At 41.2% G+C, this 26,063-nt stretch overlaps 1 protein-coding gene across 1 annotated transcript; it reads right to left on the reverse strand.

Moving 5' to 3' along the window:
* Positions 1 to 7,638, reverse strand: LOC106604971 (spondin-2). Its single transcript, XM_045718269.2, has 5 exons — positions 7,313 to 7,638; positions 4,750 to 4,973; positions 2,405 to 2,596; positions 2,090 to 2,282; positions 1 to 879 (listed from the first exon to the last, which is right to left on the reverse strand). Exons 2-4 carry the CDS (start codon positions 4,873 to 4,875, stop codon positions 2,136 to 2,138), a joined length of 465 nt encoding a protein of 154 aa, XP_045574225.2. The 5' UTR covers positions 4,876 to 4,973; positions 7,313 to 7,638; the 3' UTR covers positions 1 to 879; positions 2,090 to 2,135.
* Between the last annotated feature and the right edge of the window lie 18,425 nt (positions 7,639 to 26,063).

Consider the following 26,063-nt stretch of genomic DNA (forward strand, 5'->3'; position numbering starts at 1 on the left):
TAGAGATCATCAAGGAAAACAATGCTTTATTTGTAAACACTTCAATGCACATTGTTTAGGACAGTAGTTGTAATTGAACTGCATCTTACAATGCAATTCTGAACTCCAATCTGGTCTATTGCAAGTAATGGATCCATTGAAGCACCATGATTTCCATGTTCTCTGAGGTTTTGGCAACTCTTAGGCTTGACTGCCTTATCATCTTTAACTTATGATTCATTCTCCATTTGCAGACTAATGGCTAGCTACCACAGATAACCCAATGACGTAGGGGAACATCAATCACAAGGAGGAACTAGGCCTATGGGGAAAGTTTCAAGACAACCTCTTCATTCCTCTGGCTTCCCAATAATTGCCTGTCTGTGACCCATTTATAAATCTTTCCCAGTCAGTGGTGGCTGGTGCCACTTTAAATTGAAGGACATGCTCATAGTAATACCTGGAATGGAGTTAATGGAACAGCATCAAAAACATGGTGTCCAAGTGTTTGATACCGTTCCATCTATTCCATTCCAGCCATTACTATGAGCATTACTCCCTTCACCACCCTCCGCTGTTCCCAGTGAATACACTAGGAGGCCCAGAGAGAAAAGGGTCAATCTTTACAGCTTGGGCTTCTCCAGTGGAGATGACGGACGTATCTTTCATCGTCTTGTATGGCCTCTTCTTTTCTGTTTCTTACTCCTGCCGGCCAGACATAAGCAGTTGTTAGAGATGGATTTCTTCTCGTTTTCCAGTGGGAGGCAGACTACCCCATTGTTAGCTGGTTGTAGGTGGATGTAGCGTGTTCTGTTGCGCACACCTGAGTCTCCGCATTTGCCTTTGCAAAGTGTCTGTAGGGTGACCATACAGACACCTCACAGTCCAGAGGGGTGGAATCTAGTGGGAAGGACACCAGGGACTCTGTTAGCAATATCCATGAAGACATTATTTTAGCAAACACTTGAATTGCAAGAGCCCAGATACAAGAGACCTGGAACACTTGAGCATGCAGCAAGCAGTAAGGGGTGATATGAATTCAGTGAGCCTTCTTCCAGCCAAGCTCTAGGGCCCCTCTGTGTGTGTGTGTGTGTGTGTGTGTGTGTGTGTGTGTGTGTGTGTGTGTGTGTGTGTGTGTGTGTGTGTGTGGTGTGTGTGTGTGTGTGTGTGTGTGTGTGTGTGTGTGTGTGTGTGTGTGTGTGTGTGTGTGTGTGTGTGTGTGTGTGTGTGTGTGTGTGTGGTCTGTTAATTAAGAGTTATAGTATGCCACACACGGATATGCCCTCAGGCATAGGTTAAAAGGACTGATTCAGCTAAGCCACCCAACACCATTTTATATAAAAGGGGAAGACTTGATTTATTGGCTGGTACTAAACTTTAAGTACATTTTCTGAAAAACAGATCAAATATTTCTATAATATTTCCAACTGCTATGTAAAATATAGCTGTAATACTGGCGAAAACATGACATGTTTGGTATACATTAGGAACTCCTGTTTGGTATACTCAGGGTATGCTTTTGTGTATCGAAAGCTCTTATGTAGCTGTACATTCCTGGCTAATGTGGCTATATTGCAGTTTAAGTCTGGATGGACCTTTATTGAATAATTCAATTAGAATAACTTGACTTTGTATGTTTTTTAAATCATGTGATTTGCCAAGCCCCCACCTACAAAGTTATGACCTTGTAAAATGTTTATCTATCACAGAATGAGGCTTTTTGGATAATTAGAAAAGCAGAAGGATGGAACATGGAAATAAAAGCAAGGCTCGAGTTGACATCTTATTTTGGTTCCATTACTAACACTCCGAACGTGCTGAGTGGCAGGAAACTTCCAATGCCTTTGGCCTCCTGTTTGTTGCCTGGTTGCCATGGGTTCAGAGGACCAGCACTTGCTGACTCCATCTCAATGCTGTTGCACAATGGATCCGATTTACTACAGATTTCCTCTTTATGTTTTGCCAGATGGCCAGCACCAATTCTTTGCTCTCTCCTTTCATTTTAACAGTGCTAAATTTGAGAAATCTTGGATCATAATATTTATTATGGGGGTTTTTTTCGATCAGAGGGGTAGGATTGGAAGAGATCCAATAGATATTTGTTTCTTACATGTGTCTTGATTACTTATGAGAGAGTCCTTAATCTCATTGCCAGTCTAGTTGAACAGGGTGGGCTCCATGAGTATGCTGAAGATCTGGTTGCTGTTGATCTTTGTCAGGGTGACCTTGCCCATGGGGGGCAGATTCTTCAGACGGGGGTAATAGAATGAGTTGGCAGGATGGTTTGGAGAAGATGACGTTATCTGGAAAGGACAAAATCAAGTTGAGTTGTCAAAATCACTTCTGGTATTGATTACCGAAGCTGATAGTATCACTATCATACAGTACCAACATGATGATGAACCATGGGCTCTTTTAGATTTACCTGTGTGACTTTGTCCTGAGGAATGGTCTCAAAGTTGGGAGAGGAAAAGGTGAAGCCGCTGTCAGTGCCTGCATCGTAGGGGTACAGCTCCAGTGTAATGCTCTCATTCCAATGGTCTCCTTCACAAAGGTTAAAGCTGTCTACTCCCAGGAACCAGTCTGAGCTGGGAACTATCCGCACTACGAAGGACAGCTGGGGAGAGAGAAAGGAGTAGTATGGGTTATGTGGACATTTCTAGTAGTCCACCTAATAGAAAACTCAAATTTGGTGAGAAAGTTGAAGGATCGGCAATCTCGATCTGCACCGCATTAATCCTTGCTCTCATGTCTTTCCGGAGCTTTCCTCAACTAAAGAGTTTTCTTTGCTGACATAGTTATGCATCTTTTATAGGATACCTGGAGGGCAATAATAAGAAACTTTAACTGGTCCCAAATGCAGACTCTGAATGCTGTTTTTTATGGTTGTTAGCTTTGGGACATAAAGATGAGAGTTTGCAAATAAACCGCAAACATGAATCTTAGGTATAACTACTGGGACACTCTTAAAAACCTTTTAAATTAGAAGTTGGCACAACATTTTGAATATGTTGTGTAGGCTTAACATCTCTCTATATAAAAGATGTAAGAGTAATCTCTCTATGACAGTATACTTCATTTCTGGCATAGTCTAGAAAAGACAAACCTTGAGAAAGGTTCTTCCAAGTAAACAGGTGCACATTGAGAAATTATATTAGATAGATAGACATTGAGAAAGGTATATTAGATAGATATGAGATTTATTTTAGACACAGTCAGTATTTTAGACACAGTCAGGTCCATAAGTATTTGGACAGTGATACAATTTGCATTATGTTGGCTCTGTACTCCACGACATTGTATTTGAAAGGAAACAGTCAAGATGTGCTTTAAGTGTAGACTGTCATCTTTAATTTAAGGGTTTGGTGAAAATTATTGTATGAACCGTGTAGGAATTACAACCATTTTTATTCATAACCCCCCAATTTTTGGGTCTCAAAAGTAATTGGACAAATTAACATAATCATTAATGAAATTATGAGTTGTCTTCAGTTCCTGCTTCTTGGGGCGTTTTGCCTTCAGCAAGTGAAATGCATGCTCAATTGGATTCAAGTCAGGTGATTGACTTTGTCCATTGCAGAACATTCATTCCACTTCTTTGCCTTGAAAAAGTATTGGGTTAGTTTCGCAGTATGATTTGGGTCATTGTCCATCTGCACTGTGAAGTGCCATCCAACGAGTTTTGAAGCATTTGGTTGAATCTGAGCAGATAATATATCCCTAAACACTTTAGAATTAATCCTGCTACTTTTGTCAGCAGTCACATCATCAATAAATAAAAGGAAACCAGTTCCATTGGCAGCCATACATGCACGCACCATAACACTACCTCCAACATGCTTCACAGATGAGGTTGTATGCTTCGGATCATGAGCAGTTCCTTCCCTTCTCTTCCCATCATTCTGGTACAAGTTGATCTTTGTCTCATCTGTCCATAGGATGTTGTTCCAAAACTGTACAGCCTTTTTTAGATGTTTTTTGACAAACTCTAATCTGGTCTTCCTGTTTTTGAGGCTTACCAATGGTTTACATCTTGTGGTAAACCCTCTGTATTTACTCTGGTGAATTCTTCTCTTGACTATTGACTGACACATATATGCCTACCTCTTGGAGTGTATTCTTGATCTGGCTAACTGTTGTGAAGGGGTTTTCTTCACCAGGGAAAGAATTCTTCTGTCATCCACCACAGTTGTTTTCCGTGGTCTTTCGGGCCTTTTGGTGTTCCTGAGCTCACCAGTGTGTTTTTTTGTTTTAAGAATGTACCACATAGTTGATTTGGCCACACCTAATGTTTTTGCTCTGTCTCTGATGGGTTTGTTTTGATTTTTCAGCCTAATGATGGCTTGCTTCACTGGCAGTGACAGTTCTTTGGACTTCATATTGAGGGTTAACAGCAACAGATTGAAAATGCCACACTTGAAATCAACTCTAGACCTTTTATCTGCTTACTTGTAAATTAACTAATGAGGGAATAACACACCTGGCCATGGAACAGCTGAGCAGCCAATTGTCCCATTACTTTTGGTCCCTTAAAAAGGGTGGGGACCACACATAAAAAGTGATGTAATTCCTACACTGTTCAATCTGATTTGGATGTAAATACCCTCAAATTAAAGCTGAAAGTCTGCACTTTCAGCTCATATTTGTTATTTAATTTCAACTCCAATATGCTGTGGTAGACAGATAAAATAATAATAACTTGGTCAATGTCCAAATATCTATGGACCTGACTGTAGATATTGAAAGCTGTGTGAAGGTTGAGAAACTTACGAAAGAGTGCCTTGCGAAGACATCGAACTCTGAGGTCATCTGGCCCGTTCCCCCGACCACAGCTGGAGTGGAGAACAGCCCGTAGACACTCTGGATGTTTTCCCCAGCCGCCCCCACCTCCTTCATCAGAGTCCAGGCCTCGTCCTTCTCAGAGAACTCCCTTACCCCGTTGCTGGCAAACTCATTTCGCTGCCAAATATGATAGTCTGAACTGTGGGTCACCCCTGGAATGGAGGAATCACACATTGCAATATATTACCTTCTTTCCTCATGTTTGTCTTTCAGGTTCTGATCTGCACCACTTGAATGGGCAACCAACCACACTCTCTCTGTGTTGGTTTAAAGTAAGTGGGCCATATGATTAAGGAGGAAATCATTTTTGCCTCAACTTTTCCACAGCACCAGACTGAAACTCACATGTAGCCTAAACCCAGTGCAACAATGATAGACAGAGTTAAATGGGAAGTAGGTCCGATTCAGACTTGAAATCAACTTAGATGTCTATATTAATAACAGCACTAAGAGAATCCTAAGGTGTTTGCAGTCCATCTATGATCTGCATTCTTTTTACGATCATTTGTCTTCATTCATTATTATTGTACTTGAAATTGTCGAGTGGAAAGCCTTCCCAGAAGAGTGGAGGCTGTTATAGCACCAAAGGGGGGACCAACTCCATATTAATGGCCATGATTTTGGAATGAGATGTTGGACCAGCAGGTGTCCACATACTTTTGATAGTGTATCAATCAAAGTCTAGTAATATATACAGTAGGCATCATCAAGTCTCTGACAATTCACATGTTTTTGCATTCATTAATATAAATAAGCTAATGCGATTAGGGACATCATAGAACACTTGTTCACTGCATTAAGATAGACATTGAGAAAGGTATATTATATAAAGTTGAAGTCAGAAGTTTACATACACCTTAGCCAAATACATTTAAACTCAGTTTTTCACAATTCTTGACATTTAATCCTAATAGAAATTCCCTGTCTTAGGTCAGTTAGGATCACCACCTTATTTTAAGAAAGTGAAATGTCAGAATGATAGTAGAGAGAATAATTTATTTCAGCTTATATTTCTTTCATCACATTCCCAGTGGGTCAGATGTTTACATACACTTAATTAGTATTTGGTAGCATTGCCTTTAAATTGTTTAACTTGAGTCAAACGATTTTGGGTAGCCTTCCACAAGCTTCCCACAATAAGTTTGGTGAATTTTTGCCCATTCCTCCTGACAAAGCTGGTGTAACTGAGTCAGGTTTGTAGGCCTCCTTGCTCGCACACACTTTTTCAGTTCTGCCAGGGCTGTGATGGCCACTCCAATACCTTGACTTTGTTGTCCTTAAGCCATTTTGCCACAAGTTTGGAAGACCCATTTGGAAGACCCATTTGCAACCAAGCTTTTAACTTCCTGACTGATGTCTTGAGATGTTGCTTCAATACATCCACATAATTTTCCTCCCTCATGATGCCATCTATTTTGTGAAGTGCACCAGTACCTCCTGAAGCAAAGCACCCCCACAACATGATGCTGCCACCCCCGTGCTTCACGGTTTAGATGGTCTTCTTCGTCTGGCAAGCCTCCCCCTTTTTCCTCCAAACATAACGATGGTCATTATGGCCAAACAGTTATTTTTGTTTCATCAGACCAGAGAACATTTCTCCAAAAAGTACGATCTTTGTCCCCATGTGCAGTTGCAAAGCGTAGTCTGGCTTTTTTTATGGTGGTTTTGGAGCAGTCGCTTCTTCCTTGCTGAGCTGCCTTTCAGGTTATGTCAATACAGGACTCGTTTTACTGTGGATATAGATACTTTTCTACCCATTTCCTCCAGCATCTTCACAAGGTCCTTTGCTGTTGTTCTGGGATTGATTTGCACTTTTTGCACCAAAGTACGTTTAACTCTAGGAGACAGAACGCGTCTCCTTCCTGAGCGGTATGACGGCTGCGTGGTCCCATGGTGTTTATACTTGCGTACTATTGTTTATACAGATGAACGTGGTACCTTCAGGCATTTGGAAATTGCTCCCAAGGATGAACCAGACTTGTGGAGGTCTACAATTGTTTTTTTCTGAGGTCTTGTCTGACTTCTTTTGATTTTCCCATGTCAAGCAAAGAGGCACTGAGTTTGAAGGTAGGCCTTGAAATACATCCACAGGTACACCTCCAAATGGCTCAAATGATGTCAATTAGCCTATCAGAAGCTTCTAAAGCCATAATTTTCTGGAATTTCCCAAGCTGTTTAAAGGCACAGTCAACTTAGTGTATGTAAACTTCTGACCCACTGGAATTGTGATACAGTATTGAAATAATCTGTCTGTAAACAATTGTTGGTAAAATTACTTGTGTCATGCACAAAGTAGATGTCTTGCCAAAACTATAGCTTGCTAACAAGAAATTTGTGGAGTGGTTGAAAAACGAGTTTTAATGACTCCAACCTAAGTGTGTCAACTTCCGACTTCAACTGTAGATGCATGCTTCTCAGATCCTCACTACACAAACATCAATTTGACATTCAGTAAGGCAGTGATTAAGAAGAGAGAGAGAGGAGTACTTACTGAGTTTGCAGATACAGATGAGTTTTCCATTGAATTTGAGGAGTGAAGTGTAGAGGAGAGGAGAGCTGCAGAGGACACCACCTGTGCCTGGGCTGTCGTGAGAAGGGACTGCTAGACCTGAATGCTTCCCACAGCTATTTATGCCTTCCAGAGGTTCCCTCAGTCAAACAATATCAACAACCCCTGCCCTGACCCCCTCCCAGCACCACTGATGCATGCAGCATGCTCCATATTAGCTCTCCCTCCCGCCCTCCTCCCAGGCTGAGTTAGTAGTTAGAAACGGGGTGATCGTTTTTTATACAAGGGTCTACTCTACAGTGTGCATGGAGCTGGAGCAGGGACCACGGCTGCCTGTGCAGGACCTCTTAGTTTCTTAGGAAAGCAGAGTGGTGGGGGAAGTGGCTTGGGCGGTAGACAGCTTGGCAAAGGGATAGGGAAGGGGAGGCAGCCTGAGCCGGCAGCCCTTCTATCCCACATACAAGCTAAGAGCTCCAGCCTGCTGCTGTAATTGCTCCACATGCTCATGTTTCACCTCCACAGCTCCTACTGCTGCTGCCGTTCCCCTCCCACTCCCACTCGCCTGCTCTATAACTCTGATACAAGGGTTGTTTGTGAGATTCTGTTGATTAAGTTCCAGAAGTTCAATTAGAAGTGCACGTGCAGTATATATTCTGTCATGAAATTTTGCAAGCAACCAATTTATGTCATATCGTTGTGAGTGAGGTAAGTTAACTGATTATCAATATATCCAATTGTACCATATCCATACTGTATTTTAATTATGGCAAGGTCAAAAGTAATGTGCATTGTCTGCTAAAACTAACACTTTGGTGAAACATATGTAGCCTTATGTTTTACAGGAACTAGTAAATACCGAAGTCAAACATGGTGTGACTGCAGATGTAGGGCAGAAGTGGCAGAGGCAAGTTTGCCAAAATGTCTACCGAAAGAAAGGAGAGCCTACAAAGTGTTGTATTGTCCACTGCAGCCATATGAGGTCACAGCGCCATGGCCCTCTGGCTGTGAGAGTGGTTGAGAGACCCTTAGAGGGGCCTCCCCACAACCACACACCACCAACACCTGGACAAAATAACATTGACATCCCTTTGACACGTTTCTCTTTCTCCCTACAGCACCAAACCTCTCCCTTAGGGCTCGTTAGGCAATAATCACCTTCAATTTTCGAGTGTAATTTCCTTGTTATGTTACTTCCATCAAAATATCAAGCCTCAGCCATCTTGACGGTAATGGACGCTACAGACAGGCAGCAGGTGGGACATACATGTTGGCCCTTTTTTATTTTTAAACGTCTGCCAAAGTTGTAAAATCCTATACAACTTGCTCAATAAGAATCTCAACTTCTCTGTAAGCTCTTTTTCTCTGCCTACTTGTGTTCTTTTCAATCTATGTTTGAATAAGCCTCTGTTCCAGTGATGTTCTGTGTATTCAGAATAGCAGTTTTGAGACAGAGATATGAGAGTTTATGTCGTTAAGCTCCTTCAACCTTTTTGCATTGGTTGAGCCAATGTGAAAGAAACCTGTTAGGGATAGGGGGCAGTATTTTCACGGCCGGATGAAAAAAAACGTACCTGATTTAAACTGGTTACTACTCTTGCCCAGAAACGAGAATATGCATATTATTAGTAGATTTGGATGGAAAACACTCTGAAGTTTCTAGAACTGTTTGAATGGTGTCTGTGAGTATAACAGAACTCATATGGCAGGAAAAACCTGAGAAGATTTCAAGCAGGAAGTGGCCTGTCTGAGAATTTGTAGTTCTTCTTTCTAGTCCCTTTCGAAACTACAGTGTCTGTGGGGTTATGTAGCACTTTCTAAGGCTTCCACTGGCTCTCTAAAGCCTTCAGAAAGCAGATTGAGGCGTCTCCAGTCGCTGGGCAGAGTATAGTAGGTCAGTTTGTCAGTGGTCTGCCTGGTGACAAAGAGATTGGATATGCGCGGTCCCGTGACCATGCTGTTTTTTCTTTTCCTCTTTGAATGAATACACTATTGTCCGGTTGGAATATTATCGCTATTTTACGAGAAAAATACTATGAAAATTGATTTTAAACAGCGCTTGACATGCTTCTAAGTACGGTAAAGGAACATTTAGATTTTTTTTGTCTTGAAATGCGCTCGCGCGTTACCCTTTGGATAGTGATCTGAACGCATGAACAAAGCGGAGGTATTAGGACATAACTATGGATTATTTGGAACAAAAACAACATTTCTTGTGGAAGTAGCAGTCCTGGGAGTGCATTCTGACGAAGATCAGCAAAGGTTTTTTTATAGCATGTGATGTTCAGAACTAGCATACCCACCGAACTACTAGATACAGAACTCCTTTATGCAATCACGGTGTCAGATTTTAAAATAGCTTTTCGGCGAAAGCACATTTTGCAATATTCTGAGTACATAGCTCGGCCATCACGGCTAGCTATTTTGACACCCACCAAGTTTGGGACAACCTAAACTCAGAATTACTATTAGAAAAATTGTATTACCTTTGCTGTTCTTCGTCAGAATGAACTCCCAGGACTTCTACTTCAACAACAAAAGTTGTTTTGGTTCCAAATAATCCATAGTTATATTCAAATAGCTCCGTTTTATTCGTGCGTTCAGGTCACTATGTGAAGGGTGACGCGCGAGCGCATTTCGTGACAAACAAAATTCAAAATATTCCATTACCATACTTCGAAGCATGTCAAACACTGTTTAAAATAAATTGTTATGCTATTTTTCTCGTAAAATAGCGATAATATTCCAACCGGGCAACGTTGTAAGGCTGAAAGAAAAAAATGGAGTAGTCTCGTGACCGCGCATCTCCAGTGTCACAAGGTTACCAAAGAGACAGTTTCCGTGCCTTCCCCCATTGGCTGACCACTTACAAATTCAGCTGCTGTTCTTCGCCCAGAGACAGCAGACACCCCATTCCACTTTCTGCCGGCTTTAGAGAGCCAATGGGAGCCTTAGAAAGTGTCACGTTACAGCACAGATGCTGTATTTTCGATAGAGATGCAACAGAAGGACAACAAATTGTCAGACAGGGCACTTCCTGTATGGAATCTTCTCAGGTTTTGGCCTGCCTAATGAGTTCTGTTATACTCACAGACACCATTCAAACAGTTTTAGAAACTTTAGAGTGTTTTCTATCCACAAGTATTAATTATATGCATATCCTAGCTTCTGAGTTTGAGTAGGAAGCCGTTTAAAATGGGCACGATTTTTTTTCAAAAATCGCTGTAGCGCCCCCTATCCTAGGCGACCGTCAAGAGGTTAAAGATAAGACTCTCGTTAATCTAACCACATTGTCCGATTTCAAAAAGGCTTTACAGCGAAAGCAAAACATTAGATTATGTTAGGAGAGTACCCTGCCAAAAGTATTATCCACAAGTATTAATTATATGCATATTCTAGTTTCTGGGCAGGAGTAGTAACCAGATTAAATCGGGTACGTTTTTTATCCGGCCGTGAAAATACTGCCCCTTATCCCAAAGAAGTTAAGAGAAAGGTCACCCAGTTGGCCTGGTTCACAAGCATTCAGTATACCATTCACTAGTTAAACACATCCAGCTTTCAGAGTGGTGCACTCACTGAAACACAATTCTGTCGAGTCTTGAAATGCTTTATACATCTATTGCTTTGCTTTCACTTCTCTCTCTCTTGCCATGCTGGTTTTAAGCGCCCTCCTGCTTTTCCTATTTATGTGTGCAATTCCATCAGCCCTGTTTGAGATTTTATTTGTCTGCCGAGGATGAAAGTTCATTGCACCATTTTACTATGGCTCAAAACGCAAACCTGGCTCTCACCAAGGATCTTTAAAACACTCTGTTTTTAGAGGGTAACTCTAAAAGGTGGAACTCAGTTCACTTTGTTTTGATATGTGCATGCATTTTACAACAAGACGCACAATGGAATACAATGCCTTCTTTTCTCACAGGTTCATATTTAATAAAAATGTATTACATATGTAACAGTGGGCCTGAGATGGTTGAGAATGATATCTTGGTGTCTTCTGTTAGTGCAGTCGCTGGCAGGCACTCTCCGAGTACGAATGTTTAAGAGCAGATGGAAAGGTTACCAAAGAGACAGTTTCCGTGCCTTCCCCCATTGGGGCCAATCAACTGTTAGTCTACAAAGTACATAATATATAAGATGTTATTAAAAGTATTGCAAAGGATTTACAACCTTAATTTGAAACTGTTCTCTCCGAGCTGTCTGTGTGTAAAAGAATTCCATAATAATGAATTCCAGTCCTCACAATTAATAAACAATTATCCATTGTGTTATGGTGCAAATAACAGTTCAGCGATCATGACTTGAACTGTGTTTGAGTTATAGCAGAGACAGATTTCATCCTCAGTCACCAGGGGACCGATTCATACTTTCCAGTGCCTTTCCTACACACGTCTTTCCTACGTATTTCTCAGTATTTGGTATTTACTTACCTTATTCAGTCATCTAACGCACTCTGCAGGTGTGGCTACCTTGCACGCTCTGAATACATTTCATTCAACCACTACAAACCTGTGGAGTTTCTCGTGGAGTTTTCATTCAATATGGTTTTCAGTACATTTATCTTAAGCCATCCCTTTAAATACGGTAAACCTTTGAATTTGAATTTTGGCGACAGACTCACTAGATAGAATATATCGAGAGAAAAGGTTCCGAATATTAGGGATCAATTAAAGAAAGCCATCTAAATATACGGTACGGATACTCTTCTCCGTTTCTGCACCAATTGGTAGATTTCAAAATACTCTGATCTTGTAGATTATTTAGGTTCAGGAAAGTATTTATGAATCATAAAAAACAAGTTAGGAGAGACACACGAAAGAAAGAAAACGGTAGTTTGATCAATTCTGAAAATTGCCACATTCAGTTCTTCAACCCATGGTAATGTTGGAAGATTAGTGTACATACCCTTACAAAAAAGTCCTACAAGAATCCTGAATCTTTTGTCAAGGCATTGTACAGGTGTCCTGCAGGAATCCTGAAGGCTTGACAAAATCCTGCACAAACTTGACAATTCCTGCAGGACCAAAAACCTGCAGGATTTTGATATTCCTGCAGGAATTGGCATATCCTGCAGGAATATCAAAATCCTGCAGACCATCTGGGTGACCTTTCTCTTAATGCCAGCATAATTTGCGAGACTGTTTTAATTTTACAGATTGAAAAAATAAATATTGGGCAAAGATACATCTCTGTAATTCCTAAAAAAGGTCCGTTAGGGTGTGTGGTGAGAAATATGCCAGAGCCTTCTTCCTATAATACACCCCACCAAACTCCACCACAATGTATTTTGGCATCCAGCTGAATACAGGAATATAGACTCCACTGATTCCATATTCTCCAAATCCTGTTATCAAATAGATTTGGAAGGAAGGACAGGTGGAAACGCAGCCTTCCACTATTCCAACTTTTGGCACCCTGCTGAAAACAATTCTGCATGATAGAGAATAACGTGTGGATCTACTTCTAACAGTGACGTTGTACACTGCTGAATAAACACCTGACTAAACTCCTGGGATACGGTGATTTTCCTGGTGGATGGGAGGTTCCCAAGTTCTTTACATCTGTCTGGGTGATTGAGTGAGATATGCAGAGGTGAACAGAGCAGAAACATAAGGCCAAGGGATGAGAAATTACCCTCACTGCTGAAATTTCAGTGCTGGTTCAAGTTGCTGAAAACCACAACTACCTTTGTTAATGTGCAATGGTTTTGTAAACTGTTTTGTATATTCATAGGCTTGATCACCAATTGATCACCAATTGATCACCAATTGACTTTAATTTGATCATTTCATTATTTTTTTAAAACAATGCAATGGTGAAACACGAGGGGAGGGGAATATTTGTATTGTATTTACTGATCATGTAAGAATGGCCAAATAACTTTGCTGACTAACAAGCCCAGATTGAACAGAACAAAGCTAGCTGCATTTCCTACGTTTTTAATCAGATATTGTTCAAATGTCTTACCTCCAAACCAGTCGGCCACGACTATTTTGTCCTGCCAAGCCAATACCATGGAGTGAAATGAACGCATCAGTTACCATGTCCCTGAAAACAAATGCAACAAAATGATTTGCTACATTTCTCATTAGCTGGCTAGCAAGTTCACCAATTCAGGATAAAAAAAACTGTCCGGGTCTTCACAATTGACACCGCTGATTTTACGATTAGTTCGTCATCCCTAAACAGCTGGTAACTAGGACGAAATCGCCTGCCAGCTAGCCATCGCATCCGACGAGCTAACTTAGCTTGGATAGCGGGCTGATGAACAGCAGTGACTCAACATTTGAACATAATTTGGTCAATAAAAAAACGTAATACTTACATTTTACAAAGTTATTCCTTAGTCCTCTGGAACATTTTCTCCAAAGCAGGGACTTCAGTCCACTATTAATTCAGAAGTTTTGGGGATTTTCGCTGTGTCGCAAGGTGTTATTGTATAGCCTCCCTGGCGAAGGGAACGAACATCTATGCTCCCATGCATTCTTTGTTTTCCAGACTTCCCAAGTTTGTTTGTAGAACTTCTGGCAAACCTGGTACACACTTGCCAATTTTGCGTTCTTAGGTTTGGAATCGCACTTGAAAAATGACAGTTGACTTCCGTACTCGCTATACGGTCTGAATAGAACACAAGTATGCAATTTGGAATATACACAACATTTATCAATGAAATGTACATTATTTTCACTTAAATACATTAGGTCACAATTTAATATACAAATAGTTTGATTTAAATATAAAGTAATCATTTTAACATGACTTTCTATTTTTTACTTTGCTTACTTGGACAGTTTCACCACCACCATGTGAGTTCTCTTCTTTTCCCTTACAGCTTAGACTAAACTGAGCTCAGAAAACAAATACACACACCTAGTATTTCACTGTAATTCTTTACCTTCTAACAGTTTAGCAGAAGGCCACCACATCACATGAGAGTTGGTAAGTGCATGAGAAAACAATACATTTTACTAATTCATCTGTTTCTGATTCTTTGTCTCATTCGGAGCTCCATTAGTCCAGTAGTCTACTAGTTAAAGGTGAGTAGGTTGTCTTTTACTACTACAGTATATAATTTGCACTATTTTGTCGCTGTTTTTCATGTAACACACAGATATTCTGTGGTTATATTCTGAACTCTGCCCTCTCTCATCTCTCTCCTGTCCTTCCCAGTTAAGACAAAGCCTGTAAACAACAGTGAGACTGACTACCACAGAAGGCCGCACTGGACAGCCATGCAAAAGAAGGTAACTCCACACAGTTTCAGCCTCTCATTTCTCCCTTTAAAATGTAGCCTAACACACATGCATACTCACAGATGTTATTGGTGTACCAGCCATATTAAAACCAACTATCACCAAGTTTACCATTGCAGACATCTGTTTCCCTTCACACCAATACACATAGGCTGTTCATGTGATGTCACCATTACTCTCACTCTTGATACAAAATATGCTTTTACCATATTTATTCAAAATCTCAATTTCTTTCTCCTAGGTATAATCTTTTATGCAGTGCTGGTGAAATGGACAATCAAACACGTCAGCTGTTGCTTCATTGGATAATAAAATTGCCATGCAATCGTATATCTTGTGCAATCTGTCCATTCTTTTGAAAGAATGTGGATTGTCCTGCATGGAATCCAGCAGGTTGTCCTACAGGATAATGGCCCTGGAAATCTTGTGGAATTAACCTGCAGGACTCTTACCAACAGGATATCCCAGGAAATCCCATTTCTGCAGGTAGTCATTCAGGAAACAATCCTGCAGGATTTATTTGTGACCCAATTCAGGAAACTAGGCGTATGTCACAAGTCACGACTTCACAGGAGAGCCTTTTGAACGTAAAAAATATTTTTTTATCAAAATGCGTTTTTTGGGGGGGCAGAAATGCCTTCTCGAACATGTGAACTTTCATGTGCCTTAATATCAAACATGTATGTCATCTGTAAATACGAATAAAATGGTTTACATTACGAGCCTAGTTGGTTTAACCACAGAGAAAGAGCAACCTTCCCGTTAGCCATGATTGGCTGAGATAATGAGTGGGCTGGACATGCCGAGAGATGAGTTTGGATTGGTCTGCGGTGTTGCATCTTGTGTCTATAAAATGAGCTGCTTGTAATGCGTAGATAATCCTTTATATTGCAATTTTTTTCAAGACATAACATTAGCTATGGAGAACTGCAAATATGTTGCTACTGCTCTCAAGAAAATTGCTAACCTGAATTTATCAGGCGCTATCGACAAAGGTCAGTGGGAAAAAGTTGTGATGGACTACTTTCTGGACAATGATCGTGCAATGCTGACTCTCTCACTCTGAAAATAATACTTGAAATCAGTGGAACACAATGGGCCAAACAATCTAGCTACAGATTCAGATATTATACGTTTCTAATTTTCTCAAAGTTGTTTTCATTGCAAGCTAAAGCTTGCTGTTAGCTAGCCAGCTGGAGTCCGATGGCTGGCTGGCTAACTAACAATGAACCTAACGTTATTTGGTTAACTTTAGCTTGCTATGACAATCGGTTTCTATTGCTAGTAACATTACTCTATGGATTGGGATTATATTTCGTTTTAGCTAGCTATCTAACATTAACGTGACACGTCTAAACAAAAGACCCCAAGTTAAAGCTTGTCGTTAGCTAGCTAACGTCAGCTGAGGTTAGGTGGCGGGCTTGCTAGCTAACATTAACTTGTGTGTGTAAGTTAGTAAAGTTTTCTTAGAATACCATTTCGCATTGCGAGTTATAGCCTAATGTTAGCTAGCTAACATTGAACCTATTGGTTAACTTTAGCTAGCTATCACAATCAGTTTGTATTGCTAGTTATAGCTTGCTGTTAGCTAGCCAGCTGACGTTAAGATTACATGTATGAACTGTGTGTAGGGATATCTCAAAATGACATTTCTCATCTATTGTATAATAATGCTAAAATATTTGTATCTGGAATTTGTCTATCAGCATCAATCAGTAGAAGACGCCTGACTCCAATCCACCAGTCATACAGTCATCAAAAAGAGAGCTGGCCCAGCAGCGCAGTCATCAACAACATGCACCATTTCTTCACCAACTACGGTGTTGGGAAAACACATGTGGGTGTAACAGTATAGCTTCCGTCCCTCTCCTCGCCCCAACCTGGGCTTGAACCAGGGACCCTCTGCGCACATCAACAACTGACACCCACGAAGCATCGTTACCCATCGCGCCACAAAAGCCGCGGCCCTTGCAGCGCAAGGGGAACAACTACTTAAGGTCGCAGAGCGAGTGACGTCACCGATTGAAACGCAACTAGCGCGCACCACCGCTAACTAGCTAGCCATTTCACATCGGTTACATGGGCCTGAATTGTGATAACTGCAGTCGCCAAAACAAGAACAAGTTTGTGCTCTGGTATTGTGCCTGGTGGACCATGCACAAGCTCCACCACAATCTGGACCTTCACTTCCTGATCACAGGCCACACCAAGTTTGCCCCTGACTGGTGCTTTGGCCTCATCAAGCAGCGCTTCAGAAAGACCAGAGTGAACACTTTGTCTGAGATTGCTGGTGTTGTGAAGGACAGCACTGTGACAGGGGTCAACATCCCACAACTGGTTGGACTGGAAGATGGTACAGTGCTGGTGGAAAGCAATGGCTGGCAACAACACCTGACTCCGTACTTCAGGCCACTGCCACAGATCAAGCAATACCAGCACTTCAGGTAAAAAATCATTTTCATTATATGAGGTTATTCTTATCTAAACTTGGGAGGTGAATTAATGTTGTGAAGAGTTGTAATGTCTTCAGATTTTTTGTTGTTATTCCTTGTTTTACAGCTTCGATGCTCTGGAGCCTGGTGTTGTCGCCAAGGAGCATTCGGACTGTCAGGACCAGGTTTCAGCTGCTGTGCAATGCTGACATCCTTCCTCCCACTGCCTGTAAAAGCTCCACCTGGACTGGACACAACTAGACAAACTATATTTTTGACAAGATCAGGGAGTTATGTGACAAAGAGGCTATGGACATCACATGCCCTGCACCAAAGTCAAGGGCAGGACAGAAACAGGCTTTCCGAATATAGATTTCTTTGTTCATGTGTGGTTTGGATGGAACAGTCATCAGCACTATCTGCAGTGCCTCTATTTACATGACTCTCTCCTAACACACACACCATACGTTGCTGTTACTATTTTTTTTTATCCTGCTGCTCAGCCACTTTAACCCTGTTTGTATGCATACAACTACCTCGTCTATCACTATCGTTATTGATATTGTTATTGTACATACTGTATATTTTATTTATATTGACACCATCTATTTCTGATATTGCTATTATGCAAGTAACCATTTGGCTTTACCGTTTACACCTTCTGTAGAGACGATCCACTTAGCAAAATATTGATATATCATTTATATTCATATGTGTGGTCATAACGTGATTTTGTGACATACCACAACAATATCATGTGACCGTATCAAGTGTCCACCACATAAATATATGGCGCATGCATCTGTTTATGTACTGTACATGTGCACCTCACTCAGGTTTCAACTCAGGTTGCATGGCCTTAACTTATGTATGGAATACTGTGTGATAAGTGCATGTGTGACAGCATATAAAGTGTTAGGGTTAGGGTTGTGCTAATGTACTGGTGTGAATGCATTTGGGCAGTGGTGTAAAGTACATAAGTAAAAGTACTTTAAAGTACTACTTAAGTCGTTTTTTGTGGTATCTGTACATTACTTTACTATTTATATTTTTGGCAACTTTTACTTCACTACATTTGTAAAGAAAATCATGTACAATTTTGTGGCTCTGAGTCTCTACTTTTATTCAATGTAAAAACAAACTATTTCAAATGTTGCTACATAAGATCGATTTGAGCTGGTGAGTCACATTTGAGGACTATCTGCAGGATTCCTGCAGGATTGTTTTCCTGAAGGACTACCTGTGTGATTCCTACAGGATCTTGCAGGATTCCTGCAGACATTGTCCTACTGGAAAGTGGCCCCGAAAATCCTGTGGGATATCCTGCAGGAATAGGAAGTGTGGGTGTATCGTTGGATGGGGCCACATTTTAGACTGGGTTTCTGTATAAGCACTTTGTGACATCTGCTGATGTAAAAAGGGCTTTATATGTACATTCAATTTGATTTGAGTGCTGAAGCACGTAGCGTGTAAAAATAGTCTGTCCTCGGTTGCAACACTCACTACCGAGTTCCAAACTGCCTCTGGAAGCAACGTCAGCACAAGAACTGTTCGTCGGAAGCTTCATGAAATGGGTTTCCATGGCTGAGCAGCCGCACACAAGCCTAAGATCACCATGCGCATTCCCAAGCGTCAGCTGGAGTGGTGTAAAGCTCGCCACCATTGGACTTTGGAGCAGTGGAAATGCGATCTCAGGAGTGATGAATCACACTTCAGCATCTGGCAGTCCGTCGGATGAATCTGTGTTTGGCGGATGCCAGGAGAACGCTATATGCCCCAATGCACAGTGCCAACTGTAAAGTTTGGTGGAGGAGGAATAATGGTCTGGGGCTGTTTTTAATGGTTCAGGCTAGGCCCCTTAGTTCCAGTGAAGGGAAATCTTAATGCTACAGGAATGACGTACAATGACATTCTAGACGATTCTTTGCTTCCAACTTTGTGGCAACAGTTTGGGGAAGTCCCTTTCCTGTTTCAGCATGACAATGCCCCTGTGCACAAAGCAAGGTCCATACAGAAATGGTTTGTCGAGACCGGTGTGGAAGAACTTGACTGGCCTGCACAGAGCCCTCTGAACTTGACTGACGTAAACCCCATTGAACACCTTTTGGATGAATTGGAACGCTGACTGTGAGCCAGGCCTAATCGCCATCATCAGTGTCCGATCTCACTAATGCTCTTGTGGCATGTAAGCAAGTCCTCACAGCAATGTTCCAACATCTTTTGGAAAGCCTTCCCAGAAGAGTGGAGGCTGTTATAGCGGCAAAGGGGGGGCCAACTCTATATTAATGGCCATTATTTTGTAATGAGATAGTCCACATACCTTTGGCCATGTAGTGTATTATCAACTGTTACTAAAGATCCTCAGCAACAACCACACGGCCGTGACGGCATTTACAGAGGAAGCAAATAAAGGTAACAAAACAATGTAATGAAATGGAATGATAATGTAGGCTATACCAACTGTAGGGAACTAACAGTAAATTGGCAGTTGGATATGTGTGGTTATAAGGCCTACGGATGGTTGATACTGATAGTGGCTAATATTTAACATGATAGAAATAGGAAACAGAGGAAGTCGGGGTATCCTATAAATAGGACATTCAAGAGTGCCCATCCCTGCAAGTTAAAAGACTAATTAAATTAAATTCTGCATAATGAATGGCACAGCATTTCATAAACTTTACTATTGGAATGTTGATATGTTAATTTCCATCAGTTAGCTGCCAAATGGCTGATTCACATTTGCCTCCAGTGATTATAAGGTAAAAATAGATGTAACTGTAATTTATATTTACAATTCACGTATCCACATTAATTACTCATTTACCTAGCTCTTATCAATAGCTCTTATCAAGTTGCAAATTACAGTGCATGGTGTTATTTCTATCGGAAAAAATAAAGCAGATGCTTTTTCCCCTTTGAACCAGTAGGTTCGTTAGACTTTATTCAAGTGTTGTAGTACTCGTTCAGCGGGAATATCAACTGCAGGCAGCAAGAGTGTGCAGCTCTCAACTGGTATTAGCATGAAGCAGCTCACAGAAGAATGACATCAGTAGCGGGTAGGGTAAGAAAGACGTTTCAATTTATAATATCTGCAAATAAATGATAACTAAGGCAACAATGGGTATGCAAACCAGGTATTGAAAAAGTTTAGTCCGAAGTGTTGGTTAGTAGGCTATTTGTCAGGGGCGTAGACATGGATGGGACAGAGGCCCACCCACTTGGGAGCCAGGCCCTGACAGGCCCAGCCAATCAGATTGATGTGGTTTAAGCATGGTTGTGGACACTATCAAATGTTTGTATTTTTTCAACTACAACCAAAAAGTGTGAGTTGAGAGTAAAAATCTAAGTGAAAATCAAAAAAATCTATAAGAACTTAAAAAACTTAAAAACAGGATTTTTCACACAAGGTTCCCTTTCTTCATTGGGCAGGCCGTTTGGAAACTTTTAGGAAAAATTTGAGTGTCCCCACTTCTCCAGGCACCACTTCACCACTGCATAGGGCCGTTGGAAAGACAGCAGTCACACACAGCATGATGTTAAAGCATAAGCAGTCCATGAACTCGGACATAATAAGCCAGTAGGTCCCAATCATAAGAATACAAAAACACAACCATTAAGCATTTCCCAATCGAATGTACAACTATTGCTTCCCATTGCAAAAAATATATGTCACGTTTAGCACACAAAGTAACCGGTGACCTAAAGTTTAAAGTGGAACTGACAGCGTTTTAACTACTTTGCAGATATGAAACAAACAGACAATCATATCAGTCAAAAATATCAAATTCCCAGTTTATTCTATAAAATCAACTTTATAAGAGGTTATAAAAATAAGTTCTATTTGACTCAACGTTCCATGTATTTGGGGAGTTTCTCCCATTCTTCTCTGCAGATCCTCTCAAACTCTGTCAGGTTGGATTGGGAGCGTCGCAGCACAGCTATTTTCAGGTCTCTCCAGAGATGTTCAATTTAGGTTCAAGTCCGGGTTCTGGTTTGGCCACTCAAGAACATTTAGATACTTGTCCCAAAGCCACTCCTGCATTGTCTTTGGTGTGTGCTCAGGGTCCTTGTCCTGTTGGAAGGTGAACCTTCGCAGCATTCTGAGGTCCTGAGCGCTCTGGAGCCTCGATCCTCACTAGTACCCCAGTCCCTGCCGCTGAAAAACATCCCTCAGCATGATGGTGCCACCACCATGCTTCACCGTAGAGATGGTGCCAGGATTCCTCCAGATGTGACGCTTGGCATTCAGGCCAAAGAGTTCAATCTTGGTTTCATCAGACCAGAGAATATAGTTTCTCATGGTGTGAGATTTTTTAGGTGCCTTTTGGCAAACTCCAAGCGGGCTGTCATGAGCATTTTACTGAGGAATGACTTCCGTCTGGCCACTCTACCATAAAGGCCTGATTGGTGGAGTGCTGCAGAGATGGTTGTCCTTCTGGAAGATTCTCCCATCTCCACAGAGAAACTCTGGAGCTCCTTCAAAGTTACCATCGGGTTCTTGGTCACCTCCCTGACCATGGCCCTTCTTCCCCGATTGCTCAGTTGGGCCGGGCGGCCAGCTCTAGGAAGAGTCTTGCTGGTTCCAAACTTCTTCCATTTAAGAATGATGGAGGCTACTGTGTTCTTGGTGGACATTTTTGGTGTCCTTCCCCAGATCTGTGTTTAGACACAATCCTGTCTCAGAGCTCTACGGAAACTTCCTTCAACCTCATGGCTTGGTTTTTGCTCTGACATGAACTGTGCCGTGTCTTTACTATGGATTAAATGATATGACATGCTATTTTATAAAATAAATTCTCTGTAATTAATATTACCTGATTAAACTAATCATGTAAATGTAATTATCTAGGAAGTCTGGGCACCAGGAAAGAATGTTTATAGAGCTGTTGTCTTCCGAATAAACTCTTAAAGACACGGTAATCTTTTATATCAATAGCAGTCAATTATTAATCGTCACCTTACTCAATCTCATCTGAACGTCGTAAAATTCTTGGTTACCTTCACGAACCCTTGCTACCAAGTTCAATCAGCAATACAAAATTTGGTTTAATTAATTATATAGTAAATACCTAAATAGTCACACAGAATTACATATACAAAGGATACATTGATTACTAATTATGTCATAAAAGAAAACTTCCCTAGCAGACGAAACCGATATCACGGTTGGTTACACAAAGAAAGTGGGATGGGTTTGAATGAAAGAGTGCGAAGACAGGGACAAAAGGATTGGGTCTCTATATGTCCAATCAATGGAATTTACCACAGGTGGATTCCAATCAAGTTGTAGAAACATCTTAATGATGATCAATGGAAACAGGTTGTATCTGAGCTCAATTTCGAGTGCCATGGCAAAGTAAATAAGCAAAGCAAAGTAAATAAGGTATTTCAGTTTTTTTATTTTTAATAAACTTCAAAAAAATCTTAAAACCTGTTTTCACTTTGTCGTTATGGGGTCTTGTGTGGAGATTGAGGAGAATTTTAGAATCAGGCTGCAACGTAACAAAATGTGGAAAAAGTAAAGGGGTCTGAATACTTTCCGAATGCACTGTATATATACATACATACACACCTATATACACTACCGGTCAAAAGTTTTAGAACACCTACTCATTCAAGGATTTTTTTTTTTTTTTTACCATTTTCTATATTGTTGAATAATCGTGAAGACAGCAAAACTATGAAATAACACATATGGAATCATGTAGTAACCCAAAAAGTGTTAAACTAATCAAATTATATTTTAAATCAAATTATACTCTTTAAAGTAGCCACCCTTTGCCTTGATGCCAGCTTTGCACACTCTTTGCATTCTCTCAACCAGCTTCACCTGGAATGCTTTTCCAACAGTCTTGAAGGAGTTCCCACAAATGCAGGGCACTTGTTGGCTGCTTTTCCTTCACTCTGCGGTCTGACTCATCCCAAGACATCTCAATTGGGTTGAGGTCGGCGGATTGTGAACTGGTCATCTTATGCAGCACTCCATCACTCTCCTTCTTGGTCAAATAGCCCTTACACAGCCTGGAGTTGTGTTGGGTCATTGTCCTGTTGAAAAACAAATTATAGTCCGACTAAGCCCAAACCAGATGGAATGGCGTATAGCTGCAGAATGCTATGGTAGCTACAGTGAGGGAAAAAAGTATTTGATCCCCTGCTGATTTTGTACGTTTGCCCACTGACAAAGAAATTATCAGTCTATAATTGTAATTGTAGGTTTATTTGAACAGTGAGAGACAGAATGACAACAAAATATCCGGAAAAACACATGTCAAAAATGTTATAAAATGATTTGCATTTTAATGAGGGAAATAAGTATTTGACCCCTCTGCAAAACATGACTTAGTACTTGGTGGCAAAACCCTTGCTGGCAATCACAGAGGTCAGACGTTTCTTGTAGTTGGCCACCAGGTTTGCACACATCTCAGGAGGGATTTTGTCCCACTCCTCTTTGCAGATCTTCTCCAAGTCATTAAGGTTTCGAGGCTGACGTTTGGCAACTCGAACCTTCAGCTCCCTCCACAGATTTTCTATGGGATTAAGGTCTGGAGACTGGCTAGGCCACTCCAGGACCTTAATGTGCTTCTTCTTGAGCCACTCCTTTGTTGCCTTGGCCGTGTGTTTTGGGTCATTGTCATGCTGGAATACCCATCCATGACCCATTTTCAATGCCCTGGCTGAGGGAAGGAGGTTCTCACCCAAGATTTGACGGTACATGGCCCCGTCCATCGTCCCTTTGATGCGGTGAAGTTGTCCTGTCCCCTTAGCAGAAAAACACCCCCAAAGCATAATGTTTCCACCTCCATGTTTGACGGTGGGGATGGTGTTCTTGGGGTCATAGGCAGCATTCCTCCTCCTCCAAACACGGCGAGTTGAGTTGATGCCAAAGAGCTCCATTTTGGTCTCTGACCACAACACTTTCACCCAGTTGTCCTCTGAATCATTCAGATGTTCATTGGCAAACTTCAGACGGGCATTTATATGTGCTTTCTTGAGCAAGGGGACCTTGCGGGCGCTGCAGGATTTCAGTCCTTCACAGCGTAGTGTGTTACCAATTGTTTTCTTGGTGACTATGGTCCCAGCTGCCTTGAGATCATTGACAAGATCCTCCCGTGTAGTTCTGGGCTGATTCCTCACTGTTCTCATCATCATTGCAACTCCACGAGGTGAGATCTTGCATGGAACCCCAGGCCGAGGGAGATTGACAGTTCTTTTGTGTTTCTTCCATTTGCGAATAATCGCACCAACTGTTGTCACCTTCTCACCAAGCTGCTTGGTAATGGTCTTGTAGCCCATTCCAGCCTTGTGTAGGTCTACAATCTTGTCCCTGACATCTTTGGAGAGCTCTTTGGTCTTGGCCATGGTGTGGAGTTTGGAATCTGATTGATTGATTGATTGCTTCTGTGGACAGGTGTCTTTTATACAGATAACTGTAACGTCTGTCTTTGGGTAGAGAGGACCAAAACGCAGCAGGAATGTGGATGCTCATCTTGAATATTTATTTTAAATAAAGTGAACACCAAAACGAAGAACGACAGACCGACAGTTTAACAGGCTATACACATAACAGCAGTGCTAAAGACAACTACCCACAAAAAACCAAACCAAACCACACTTTCAATCAGAGGCAACTAGAAACACCTGCCTCCAATTGAGAGTCCAACACCCAATCCTAAACATAGAAAAACTAAACAGAACGTAGAAATACATACAAAACACAAACCCTCTGCCACGTCCTGACCAAAACTAATACAATTACTCCCTCTGCTGGTCAGGACGTGACAGTAACAAGCTGAGATTAGGAGCACTCCCTTTAAGAGTGTGCTCCTAATCTCAGCTCGTTACCTGTATAAAAGACACCTGGGAGCCAGACATCTTTCTGATTGAGAGGGGGTCAAATACTTATTTCCCTCATTAAAATGCAAATCAATTTATAACATTTTTGACATGCGTTTTTCTGGATTCTTTTGTTGGTATTCTGTCTCTCACTATTCAAATAAACCTACCATTAAAATTATAGAAAGATCATTTCTTTGTCAGTGGGCAAACGTACAAAATCAGCAGGGGATCAAATACTTTTTCCCCTCACTGTATGCTGGTTAAGTGTTCCTTGAATTTTAAATAAATCACAGTGTCATCAGCAAAGCACCCCTACACCATAACACCTCCTCCTCCTCCATGCTTACGGTAGGAAATACACATGCGGAGATCATCTGTTCACCCACACCACGTCTCTCAAAGACGTGGCAGTTGGAACCAAAAATCTCCAATTTGGACTCCAGACTAAAGGACAAATTTCCACCGGTCTAATGTCCATTGCTCGTGTTTCTTAGCCCAAGCAAGTCTCTTCTTCTTATTGGTATCCTTTAGTAGTGTTTTCTTTGCAGCAATTACACTATGAAGGCCTGATTCACACAGTCTCTTCTAAACAGTTGATGTTGAGATGTGTCTGTTACTTGAACTCTGTGAAGCATTTATTTGGGCTGCAATTTCTGAGGCTGGTAACTCAAATGAACTTTTTTTCTGCAGCAGAGGTAACTCTAGGTCTTCAGTTCCGTTGGCGTTCCTCATGAGTACCAGTTTCATTATGGCGTTTTATGGTTTTTGCGACTGTACCCGAAGAAACGTTCAAAGTTCTTGAAATGTTCCGTATTGACTGACCTTCATGTCTTAAAGTAATGATGGACTATAATTTCTCTTTGCTTATTTGAGCTGTTCTTTCCATAATATGGACTTGGTCTTTTACCAAATAGGGTTATCTTCTGTATACCCCCCCACCTTGTCACAACACAACTGATTGGCTCAAACACATTAAGAAGAAAATAAATATACATTTTATAATGAATTATACATCTTATTTATTTATTTATTTATTGTCCTATCATGGGGAACTACATTTGTTAAATAAATTATACATCTATTTTATTTATTTATGGTCCTATATTGATGGAACGGTCCACAACCCTATACCCTAGACACCCACCTGAACGACGCAGATACTAAGGAGAAGTCCCTATCTGTTTTATGGACCTGCTGTAAGTGGTCTGTATG

This window comes from Salmo salar, chromosome 05 (assembly GCF_965601325.2).
Source record: "Salmo salar chromosome 05, fSalSal1, whole genome shotgun sequence".
In the NCBI taxonomy this organism is placed as follows: domain Eukaryota; kingdom Metazoa; phylum Chordata; class Actinopteri; order Salmoniformes; family Salmonidae; genus Salmo; species Salmo salar.

Coding starts and splice junctions, on each gene's coding strand:
- LOC106604971 (XM_045718269.2), bottom strand. CDS start 4,875: ATGAAGGAGGTGGGGGCGGCTGGGGAAAACATCCAGAGTGTCTACGGG. Junction 2,597..4,749: donor TCTTCGCAAGGCACTCTTTC/GTAAGTTTCTCA, acceptor CTCTCTCCCCAG/CTGTCCTTCGTAGTGCGGAT. Junction 2,283..2,404: donor CTCAGGACAAAGTCACACAG/GTAAATCTAAAA, acceptor TGTCCTTTCCAG/ATAACGTCATCTTCTCCAAA.